This window comes from Epargyreus clarus, unplaced genomic scaffold (assembly GCF_041222505.1).
Source record: "Epargyreus clarus isolate Ecla_fem2 unplaced genomic scaffold, WU_Ecla_fem_2.2 ptg000014l, whole genome shotgun sequence".
NCBI classification, from domain to species: domain Eukaryota; kingdom Metazoa; phylum Arthropoda; class Insecta; order Lepidoptera; family Hesperiidae; genus Epargyreus; species Epargyreus clarus.
Window position 1 is genome coordinate 14,321,509 of NW_027332222.1, and position 12,852 is coordinate 14,334,360.

General features: G+C 36.3%; 1 protein-coding gene across 1 annotated transcript; it reads left to right on the plus strand.

Moving 5' to 3' along the window:
- The first annotated feature begins 606 nt into the window (after positions 1–606).
- Positions 607–5,915, plus strand: LOC140747108 (seminal metalloprotease 1-like). Its single transcript, XM_073079361.1, has 6 exons — positions 607–992; positions 1,480–1,692; positions 2,837–2,946; positions 3,369–3,579; positions 4,625–4,761; positions 5,380–5,915. Exons 1-6 carry the CDS (start codon positions 875–877, stop codon positions 5,473–5,475), a joined length of 885 nt encoding a protein of 294 aa, XP_072935462.1. The 5' UTR covers positions 607–874; the 3' UTR covers positions 5,476–5,915.
- Positions 5,916–12,852: the final 6,937 nt, after the last annotated feature.

Consider the following 12,852-nt stretch of genomic DNA (forward strand, 5'->3'; position numbering starts at 1 on the left):
GAAATATTTGGTCATACTGCACTTTTCACTGGATGTGGCATTATGAATTGAATGCATAATTCTGTTATTGATTGATTGAACTATGATCGAAAGTCATTGATGTCTGACCAAATTACGTTGTCAATACAATCGAATGATTGTTTGATGAGGGAACAAGTGACAACTTATGTTTATAAACCGTCTGTGATTGGCTAAAACTCCACGTGATTTAAGCTCGGTCCCGCCTTCAACGAACACGTTACAACTTCAATATCAGCATTAAAAATCAGCGTCTTTTGTTGCGGATGCGGATGCTGATGCTGATATTTAAAAGAAAGCTGATAATCAGCGGATGCTGATGCTGATGCTGATATTCGCAACAACCCTAGTAGGTACTTTTATACAGATGACACATATTAACAGAATGTATTACCATTTTCTATTCTTTTTCATAAATAGGAGTATCAGACGAGCATGCAGTCCACCTGATGGTAAGTGGCTACTGCCGCCCGTGGACATCTGTAATCAACCCCAGATAGAATTAGATATTCCTACCTGAGGCCGACCTGTGTCCGAACACAGACGCGCCGTTACCCCTGAGGACCAAGCTGAAACGCCTCGGATAAGTATGTCTTCTTTACTAAACCCTTCAAACCAGAACAGTACTTACTGAACAGCAGCGTTTAACGCTGATGTTATGAGGCAGAAATAGGTGTGGCGGTGGTGCCGCCGTAGTCGAACCCCAAAGGGTTTTCCCACCTTCAAGGAACAAACTACGCAGTCATCCTATAACTATAACGAAAACTAATTAAGCACTTGACTTATCGAGCCAGATAATCAATTATACGATCTATATAAATGGCGGCGTTTGGTTCAAAAGATATAGGTGGGCAAGATGTTTCGAGGGTTGATAGTGTTGGGTTTGGCAGCGGTGGTGGTGGCTTCACCATCCATCATCAGGAGTAAGGAGGAGATCGAAGCTTTCAGACATTTCTTGGAGAGCACTAAAACTGGTAAGGTGTAACCTACTTTAAGATTAAAATGTATTTTCTTCATTTTTTAACTACACCCGTTATTTATATTCAATCTATCGCTTTTTTTGTCCAAAGATCGACATTTGACTATTACCTCATATTAATAAGTGTCACATCTTTGGTAGCTAATCATTGGATAGATTGATTAGTAGAGGTGGCATGCGGTTGGCATGGATATACATGTATACACAAAGCAAATCTAATTATACTATTATATAAAACATCAGTCTGTAAAGTCAAAAAACGCCTTTTTAATAAATGTATGTAACATTGCACACGGTACTTATATCAAAAACACATTTAATAATATTTACCTGTCTGTTTGTTTCGGCTAATCTTCAAAAGGGCTGTTTAGATTTTGATAGAACCTTCGTTGATAGTTAGCTGATGTTACGAGTAAAATTGATAAATAAATAGTAATTCATTGAAGTAGGTTAAAGGTAGTTAACTAGACTATTTCTTCCAGAGGATGGTAGCCAGTTCCTCGCCCGCACGAAGGCGTCTCCTCTCGCGAACGCCGAAGAGAACAGTGGGAAGTTTGAAGGAGACATCATCCTGGATGACTTCATCATTGAAGCTATGTTGAAGGAGTACGCGATGGGACGCAACGCCTACATCTGGCCAAACACCAAGTGGCCTGAAGATACTATTGTTTGGGAGTTTGGAGAGGGCGAATTTGGTAATTATTTTCATTGTATTATTTCTTAGATTTCGCATCGTTTTTCCCGCGTTTTCAAACAATGTCCATAGCAAAGAATAGAGAGAGTATGGTTCGACGGGAGAGGCATCGCCACGACAATTTCTAGCGTAAAACAATTACGCGTTTAATTTGGCATGCCGGCTTACTTATGTACATGAGACGATGGTCATCCTTAGTTTTAAGGAGTGGCAAAGTATCTTCTTTAAGTGGCGTTCGACTATAGGTAGAAACTTTATACATATATATATATATATATATATATATATATATATATATATATATATATATATATGGTCACACATGATGGACATCTGTACTATGGACTGCATGGTCGTTTGGTACCTCCGACTCGCCACACTTTCCACGTTCTTAGGATGTATTAATTACTATGCATGTATGCATGCAATCTAGTTGATGTTAAGTGGTGACTACCACAGCATCTGTAATCAACTACAAATAAGATTAAAGTAAGTCTTGGGGTCAATTACCGTTGCGTTGCTCTTCCTGAAGTATATTTGGAACCCTAAACAGATTTTTCAGTTCAACTTTCATAATAACGTTTTAAGCACAGTTGACTATTTTGTATGAATTAGGTACTTGAAAATTGGGACAAATCTAGATGAATAAACTAGTTCATTGCCACGATAGTAATATTTATAATTATTCACGATAGGTATACGTTTATCAATTAATTATTATTGCCAAATTATCAGAGGTGATTAGCCGGTATCAGTATTATGCTGAGATTGATTATGATTATAATAACCCAGTCATTATTATCAGGTCCTTGTGGATTACAGATTAAACGTAAAACAATATTATTGACTATTTACACACGCGGCTTCGTTTATATTTAATTGTTTTGATTGTCGCATATTTATCATGACTGTCCATTTATTGGACGCATGAAATTTCTCAGTAAGTACGAGATAGGTTAGATTGCGTTAGGTTACAGTTAACCGCCCTTTTATGTTAAGACTGAATTTAAACATTTTCCTCTGAAACAGAACACAGCCACCTATATCACTGCTGCTACAGACATAAGTGTGGTGTTGGCACCATAATATTTCTTAAGATCGTTATCACATCATCACCTTATCTTTTGGGATTTTTTTTCTTGCAGGACCCTTGCAGATGGCAGCTATTGAAGCTGGCATTGCTGATATCGAAAAGAACACATGCATCAAGTTCCGTTACCGTCAACCCGAAGATACAGTGTTCGTGAGAGTAACAGTAAGATAATCATAACATTTAAATGTTTATGTATATTTTATATTTATAACTTAATGATTTTGAAGCAGCAAATGAGCATGCAGTCCCCTCATGGCATGTGGTCACTGCTAACCAAGGATCGGTGAAACCAACTCGCAACTGACAAATAACTCTATATTGAACAGAAGGGAACCTCTGTTCGGTATAGAGTTATTTGTTAGATAGAAATCTGAATCACAAATGCGTTGCTATCCCTGAAAACTGAAATGATTGCCTTAGGTATACCTATGTACCTAAGTTAGGCAGCATCTACACTTTTCCACCAAAATACAATAACTCACGCTAAATCTACATGTGGATTTCTTGAAAGTCCTTGTTTCTAATCACAAGGTTCTACACAATAAATTGCCCTTATTTTTCTTTTATGATCTCAATTTCCAAAGGGTGGTCCCGGTGGTTGCTACGCTCATGTAGGCTACTGGGAGCAACGTGGTGTCCACACGCTGAACCTGGCGCGCAACGTGCCCGGCGTGGGCTGCTTCCGCCACGGCACCATCGTGCACGAGTGGCTCCACATCATCGGCTTCCTGCATATGCAGTCCACCTACAATAGAAACGAGTACGTCAAGATTGTGGAAGAGAATCTGAGGCCAGGTGAGACATGGCAGGAATCCATCCATTGAGAAGCTATAAATTGAGACAACGCTGTCGTAACAATAAAAAAAAAACGTTTACACTCACAGCCCCACACAAGGATTCCCTGTGTCGTGGATGCTATGGACACACACAAAAACGAAAACACAAAGACCCAGATAAAGAAATAAATCTAAATTAATCATTAGATATCTGTCTGGCCGGGGATCGAACCCGGGACCCTTCGCGCCTGAGACCGGTATGGTGACCGCTCCGCCACGCGGATCGTCAAAGATAATAATAAATCTCCTAGAAGGGATTTCAAAAATTTTATATAGTTTTGCTTAATCATCATCAATCAATCATCAATATTATCTTTATCCGCTAATTTATCACACTTTTATAAACGACATTGCAAAAATATCTGATTATTTCATATCTCAAAAAGCAAGAATGTCAAAAATGGAATTTGTACAATATTTTTTTCTTATTTATTTATTTATTCTTTTAAACTTACATTACAAACATACAGTTTAAAATAAACAAATAAATATTACCAATATATCATACTGAAATATAATTGACACTACATACAAAATCCAATTTAAATACATTAAATAAAAGTACAAACATAAACAGTTAAACTAAGTCGAATCAAATAAAAGTTATACGTGGAAAAGATAAGAGTAGCATTAAAAAATCCAAATTAGGAGTACAAAAAAGTTCCAAATAAGTATTTGATTATTATAATTTAAAGCTCATATGTTTCCGCATAGCTAAAACTATCTTCTTATTGAATTTCATTAAAATAGGTTCATCAGTTCAGCCGCGAAAGCATAACAAAGGTAGTTTCGCAAATAATTACATAACGCATACTATAGTTTGATCTCATTCATTAGTCCTCGCCAAACTGCTAGTCCGCTCTGAAGTTGTTGCGAGCTGGTGTAGTCATACAATTTGCTATGGCGACGCGAATCATTTCTATATAACGCGGACTATACCGAACATAACGTCGTTGCAAATAACTACATAATGCATTCTATAGTATGATTCTGGTACATTTCAGGTACCGAACACAACTTCGCGATGTACGGTCCCGACCTGGTGTCGAACCTGCAAGTGGAGTACGATTACGTGAGCTGCATGCACTACGGACGCTTCGCGTTCTCTGTTAACGGACAACCCACTATTGTTCCCTTGAAGGTTAGTTTTAATGGACTATTTACTTGTGAAACAGTCATAGCCTAGTGGTTAAGAAACTCGGCAACCTCTTACCACGTAAACCTTACGTTTACCAATCCGCAGTTGGCCAGCGCGGTGGAATATGGCACAATCCTTCTCATTCTGAGAGGAGACCATCGCCCAGCTGTGGGACAGCTTGGTTGATGATGGTAAAGTTTTACATGTTTGAAAGAGATAGAATTCTGTATGGTTCGAATCGGGAGACACGACTACTCGTATTTCTGTCTTGTAACAACAGTGATAAGCGCTGTTATATTCTGTTTTCATGGGTGTTTTAACTTAGAGACACATTTTCGTAGGACTGTATCTATCTGGGGTTAATTATCTATAGATGGCCAGTATCCATGGGCAGCAGCCATAAGTTGCAACTTACATAATATAAAAAATAATTAAACGAATATAGTTCAACTAAGACACAAATTGACTAACAGTGTTGTTAAGTAACTTTGTTTTGTCATCTCTGTTCGAACTTTTTTATTATGACTCAGACAGACACTGCAGATAATCAAACACCACATTCTACTAATTCAGACTATTGTTTTTTTAATAGAAAATAACGGAGTTCTATTTTTTTATCAGGAACACGAGGGTACCATGGGACAACGTGTGTTCATCACTGATAAGGACTGGCTTAGGGCTAACAGGCACTACAACTGCCCTGGAGCATGGGATTAAAGATAAGAAGGGAAAAGAAAGACAAGAAGACCTACCGAAGTTATATTATACTCATGATTATTTAATTGTGCTTAACTTAAATCAGATAACTTTAAAATAAATATACTTCGTCATATAATTTAAATATTTATTTAGTTCTTGTATACAGTATAAAATTATTAATAATTTGTCACTTGGTGGAAAACTTTAAGTTGATTGAACTTGCTGACTATTTATGATGTTATAATTAGTCTTAAAAAAGGCCTAACTAGCTTTTAATTTGATCCGTACGACTTTATAACAAGTCCCAATATTAACATTATTACAGACCATTTTATTAAGTTTTTTTTTTATATTTGTCGATTTATCTAATCAACGAAACGGTTATAATAGATACTAATAAGTACATGAATTCATAGCTGTTATCCTTTTTTAATTAGCGTATTTAAGCATGCATTTTTTGCTATTCCCAACGCACCCGATCTTTTTCGGCGCTTCGGATACATCTAAGAGGACGCTAATAAAATATTATTTACAAAACATACAAGCTTAGCTTTTTTGAAGACTCCCTAAGGAGCCATACGACCTCCATGTTGGGGCACACGTGACGACGTGTGGAGTGACCACATTAAATAGATGATGATAAAAATGTAGGACACATTAAAATAGATTGGGAGTCTTGGGAGCGAGCTATTTTCGTAAGAAATTTTTTATTATGTAAAGATTATTTAGTACAGTAAGAAGACAAGGAATAGATGTTTCACAAATCTTTGTGTATAGTAAATAGTTAAATAGTTATATTTGTCACGAGTCTACTTATATAATTATACGGTGACAGAACTAATAATTCATCATCCTTGAATAAAATAATTGTATTTAGTGGTGAACAAATTTGTAATTACTTTTAATTTAAAAAAGGCACATATTATTTCAATTAAAAAATTTGTCACAATTACGGTGACTAATTTATGAATATGTCTAATCCAATAAATAATACTCAAGACAACAGCTTTGATCCAAGTATTTACTGATATAAACATAAGAAACATTATTTATTCGCACAGCACCAAATCACTTTAAAAACACAACGCTCAAATAATTACTACACTACGATAAAAAAATTCTTACATTTAAATTTAGACCTAATTTGAGTTGTGGTTTTGCAAAAAACAAAATCCCGCGACCGGTAAATAACTGCGCACCCTACAGCATCTTTGATCTGAGCGCCTCGCGTCGCCCGTCGCAGTAAATATTGTCAGGACAAATTTCCACTCTTTGAAATCTCGCACCGAGTGGCAGAAGGCGACGATTTAATCCGATTTATAGCTAAGTACGAGAATGAGTTAATGCAGGACCGAATAATAAAATCAAATTTTGATCGCCCGCGAAATTAAGCAGGAGATGTTAATGTGGGTTCATTTAATTTTAAGCAGCGGACATTGCTGCCATTTTACGAATAATTCGCGTGTAATGCGTGTTATTCTTCTAGTTGTTATTCTTTATTGATTTCGTGGAATGGGAGTTTTTAAAGACTATTTTGAAAAATATAGAGAATGTGGTGTGGTGGCATAATAGTAACTGTTGACTGCTCAGTAGCATTACCATGAGTTGGCATAGAAACGCCACTAAAGAAATGGTAAATAGAAAACTATTGTCATTTTGCTAGTGAATAACATAACTACTATCGTTACGGTATTTCTTGACAACGTCTGTCAAATTAATGACTCATGGGACCGAATTTGTATGGCAATAGATCATAATGACATTCGCTAGCGATTTGATTTCGATAGGTTTTTTACGTATCGAGTTACGTCACTACGGATTTTAGTTCTACGAGTAACCACCAGTGGCGCTGTACAATTTTTCATAAATTTATTTTACGCAGTCGCTAGCGAGTAATACTTTTGTAAACTCATGGTAGTCCTACTGAACATACTGTAGTTTTTATTTTAAAAACATTTGAGGTTTAAGATCTTAATTATATTTAGACTACCAATCTGACGAAGACTGAAAGCATAAATCGACCGAGTTTTAATATTTACCAATTTAAACTTTAATCCTTGATCCATTAGTCTTGATCACAAACCGTTCTGTGACGATGACGCAAGTTCCATGATTTTTGGTCACCCAACACGCCTGAAGAAATTTTCACTTAAAAAATAAACCTGTACATAACATTATTATGTGTATGTGGTGTGGTAGTCACAAGTAAAAGAATAAAACTATTTCTTGATCCAATTTACAACTTTTTTTATTCCCGCGCAAAATAAAACTGAAACGTCAGAGCGATCTTTTTCTTTTTTATGCTAACTCATACAATCGTACCAGCCAGTGACTATAAAAATAATAAGTTAGTATTATAAAAATAACACATAATGAAAATAATACAAAACGATGAAATAAAATAATTCTAATAATAAGATAATTTGAATAGATTTCTAAGACAAGAAATCTAATGTTCATGAATGACCTATTTTAACTGACAGTCGCAGGTCACGGTCCGCTGACATATCTGGTGACAGCGGCGTGTCTGTAACCGATATTCTGGTACAAGGGTGGTCGCTATTTACGAGGATTCGTGGAAATGTTGCGCCCGGTACTGTATCGAGTTACGATGTACGGAAGCTGTTTACGTATTATGTTTGTGGTTAAGATGGTTTTTTTCGTATTTCGGCAATATGTAGCAATTGACGCAAGAAACGGGCATGCAGTCCACTGATGGCAAGTGGGTACTGCCCATGAACATCACTAATAAGTTGGTAGAATCCTTTGTGGTTCGACTCCGGCGGCACCACCGCCACACCTATTTCTGCCTCAAAACAGCAGTGTTAAGCGCGGCTGTGTTCTGGTTTGAAGGGTGTGGTATGGGAGACATACTTTTCTGAGGCGTTCCAGCTTAGTCCTCAAGGGTAGTGGCGCATCTGTGGCCGACCTCAGATAGGAATATGTAATCCTATGTGGGTTTAATTACAGATGTCCATGGGCGGCAGAAACCATCTACCATCAGCATCTGTGATTGGCTTTAGATAGAATACCTATTCAATGTGGAGTTACAATGACAACTTACTATCAGGTGAACTTCAACTTCTAAAGCTACGTGCATCGCTACTCCCTTATATTTCAAACATCATCCATGGGCAGCAGTGACTACTTTAAAACGTATGCGCTATGACATGGGGCTCTTCAAAAAAGGTGCAAAAAGAGCTCTCATACAAAGCCGGCGATGCATTGGCGACTCCTCTGGTGTTGCAAATGTCCATAGGCGGCGTTGACTACTTTCCATCAGATAGGACGTCTGCCTAATCGTTAGGTTAAACAAAAAAAAAAAACTATTGAACTGTATGCTCGTTCACTACTATAATCTGATAAAGACATCAAAAACATTATCATGATTCAAAAAAAAATATTATAAGTATGGAATTTAGTGATTACTTATTTGTTATCAGTAATTACTTTAATCGGTCAAATTGATTTACAAACAGAATATCCAAACAAAGTACTTGAGAACCAAATGTTACTTTAAATAGGATGTCAAATACGATTATCACTTAACTACTGACAATCTTTAAGTGGCTATGATGGCTGATAAGTGCTTCAGAAAACACAAATCTCCCGAAAAGTTTTTGCCAAAAATTCAAACAGAGGATTTAAAAGTTCTCGTCAAAACAAACGTGCACGTCAAATCCCGCGAGATGTCAGCGGTTGTGTCAAAAAGTGTTTTTAAACAGTTTTTTGAACAAAAAAGTGAAGTAACAGTGACATGCACTTAAGAATGCGATGCAAAGATAAAACGCTGCTGTAAAAAAGTGTCTAAGTTTAACGACATTACGTTAAAAAATAGATCACTGACTGTTTCCAATTAAGATTATGGCTACACAAATTACAGATTTCCTCAGGAAATATCTGATTAGCCGTTTTCAAAGTAATTTGTCGCTTGGGATGTTTTTAGATATTAGAGATACCTACGTTAAGTTCTGGGAATATCTTTTAAGTAATCTATTTTTAGGCCATTTATTTTCCTACTCGTCACTTATACTTACATTGAAAAAGCTTCATTAATATTTTCATAGCATAAGTAGGTACTATAAATGTTAGAGTACTAAACCGGAAATAATTTGGAAATCGACGAGCAGCGTGAAGTAGTTATTTTATGCGTTACTCTACTAACAACTCAGGAAAGTTATTTACTACGTCTTTTAAACACAGTAACACCTGAATACTACTTTTATTACACAGAAATTGATGTTGTGATTGTGTGATAGCCTATTTGTTAAGAAACTCGGCCTCTCGATCGGTGAAATTCTGATTTTTAACCGACTTCCCAAAGGAAGAAAGATTATTCAAAATTATGTGCTTATTACAAATTAATTATCACTTGCTTAAATGGCGAAGGAAAACATAGTGAGGATGATGAGAAGGACCTTAGATTTATGGAGAGATTTATAAAAAAAAATATCTCTCAAAGGTATGTGAAGTCTACCAATACGCACTTGGCCAGTGCGGTGGACTATGGCCTAATCCTTCTCATTCTGAGAGGAAACCCGTGCCCAGCAGTGGGACGATAATGGGTTGATGATACAGTTCTAGAGCACTCTCTAGTTGCAGGACTAGAGTTGTAATTGGTCGAAATTACAGAAATATAATTTCCATTATTATATAAATTGTCTAACAGTAGGTGGCCTACGTGTTTAATTTTTCTATTACTTAAAAACACTTAAGTATATTACCAAAATTATATAAATAAATAATCATGTTCCAATTTTAAGAATTCCTATTCAGAGAAAGACAGTTTAAAAGTTAATTCCTAAAAAGGACTTTACAAGACTGGCGCCTACGACTTCCGGACGCACGCGTGGCGAATCGCACGACCCGTTTGTGGCAAAACCCATCAATTTGCCACAACCCATTAATTTGCCCCAACCCATTAATTTGCACAAACCCATTAATTAGCCACAACTCATTATTACGTTCCGAATGTCAACACCGGAGTGGTTGGCGATGAGGCGTGACGTTGTGATAAATATTTTGCGCATATTTTCTATTTATGGTCTTGATGGGCGGTCAGCTGTAATTGTTTAGTGTTATTTCTGGTACTCTATTTTTAATTATAATTAAGATGTTAACTAAAAATATAATATTTTGAAACAATCGTTATTAACAGTCAGTTTTGTAATAAAGATTATAATGGATAAATGATAAATCTTGTAGACCTTCTTTGCTACGATAAAACTAGTAAGTAAAATTTTCTGTCGTACTCGACTACTATTTATTCTGTTACTTTTAATGACGGTGAATCTTAATAATCAGTAAATACAAATAGTCATTATCGTGCATTGGAATCTCTAATCTTTTTTTTCGAATAGAAGTGTACTACCTGAATTCTTGAGAAGTAGGTAAGTTGGAGAATCCCTAATATATAGAATTTGTAGCTGTAGTATTACACAATTCAAGTCATGAAGACTTCGATCTACCTTTAAAACCGATGAGATTATAGTATATTGTAAGTAAGAGACTTTATTGGTGGATGTGGTTTAACAGTAGAGAACTGTGTTCCCGTCATTTCACGAATATCAGTTCTATTTGCGTGGACATTTAATTGAATGGTTTATGTGCATTTTTTAAAGGCGGCGTTAAATTTAAACTCTTAATGAATCGTTGGAGCGAACCGGTGCGTGAACGCGACGTGACTGATGGCCGCACTGAGTGGAGGTAATTGTAATGCGCGCGCGCACGTCTGTGACCACGTTTTGATACATTTTGAAGACATTCTGTAGTAACAAAGTTGCCTTAGATAATGAGCGCTTTAGATGACAGTTAGTCAATATGAATAAATTCGTAAAGCACCGGTATAATCGATAATTATCTTAATATATTTACATCGTGCTTTTAGCTTATAAGTATACATTTTATACTTAAAAATATATCCAAAAGCATTTTAAATGTCAGATGATAAAGACCAAAAAGTTTTTTTTTTTAATTTACGCTTTTTACAGTAATATGACAGTAGAATTGATATTGTTGACATAAAACTAACAAGTTTCATATAAATATTTTGTTGTATGCAGATTGTTCTAATTATATATTCCTGTTAATATAAATTGGAAAAATAAACCTTTTAATAATTACTTTCTAGCTTTGAATGTTACTAACTTTCTTAATTAGATAACTCTCCATTTGTGGGTGTTGCGGTGATGACCGTCATCTTTTATCCGGTACAATCAGTTCCGATGGTCACCTTACCGGATGATGTTTTGACAAATGGCTATGTTCACGCATTATTGGGCCTACATCCCAACGAAATGAACACGTAGGCGCCGATATAGACCACCGAGTACCGCCAAAAACAGAAATTATGATTTATTATACCTACTTAGGTAACATTTGTTTTGTGATTTTCGGCGAATTATTGTTCTTGGTCGATTTCGCGTGTCTGTGATGAGAATAATTTTAACATTATGTAAATTATGAGACTACTACTATTTTAGATATTACTTATTAACGATCATTCGGAAAAGGGTGTCTTTTCTTTTCGGCCTTTTGATGATCGTACCCATCTCGGAGTTCTCGGGTTCGTTCCCCGGCTAGTAAGATCTAAATGCTGATTTTAGACTTATGGGTCCGGGTGCTTGTGTATTCGTCTTTGTGCATGTCCATGGTACCCAGGACGCAGGGAATCCTAGTGAGGCGCTGTGAGTGTAGAAAGTGTATATGTAGAAAAATTATAATGTATTTTACCTTTTTCATTTTTAACTTTTTCCTTTGTCCATGGTCTATAGAAGTCTATCGCTGAATATTATATCCTGCCAGCTGCCAGCCTATTAAGATCTGCGTAAAGGTAAACGGAGTGTTGTAACAATCGTAAGCGCAACCAGAAATAGAAGTTATTGTACTTGATTAGCACTCTAATCCTTAAAATTACAAGTACTTATTATATTTAGTGACATCAACCCACAATATATTACTGTACCATTAATGAGCACATATTGACATTTTTCTTTTTTTTTATAATATAGGAGTAGCAGACGAGCATGCAGTCCACCTGATGGTAAGTGGCTACTGCCGCCCATGGACATCTGTGATCAACCCCAGATAGGGTTAGATATTCTTATCTGAGGTCTATTACAGATGCGCCGCTACCCCTGAGGACTAAGCTGGAACGCCTCGGAAAAGTATGTCTCCCTTACCACACCCTTCAAAACGGAACACAGCAGCGCTTAACACTGCTGTTATTAGGCAGAAATAGGTGCGGCGGTGGTGCCGCCGGAGTCGAACCACAAAGGGTTCTACCACCTCCAAATAATTACATAAGAATAGGTAGACATAAGAATAGGTAGTAGTTTAGGTCTAAAAATTGCCTATGTGAGCTTAATTTTTTGATGCGCTTAATACTGCTGTTAT

Coding starts and splice junctions, on each gene's coding strand:
- LOC140747108 (XM_073079361.1), top strand. CDS start 875: ATGTTTCGAGGGTTGATAGTGTTGGGTTTGGCAGCGGTGGTGGTGGCT. Junction 2,947..3,368: donor CAGTGTTCGTGAGAGTAACA/GTAAGATAATCA, acceptor CAATTTCCAAAG/GGTGGTCCCGGTGGTTGCTA. Junction 3,580..4,624: donor GGAAGAGAATCTGAGGCCAG/GTGAGACATGGC, acceptor GGTACATTTCAG/GTACCGAACACAACTTCGCG.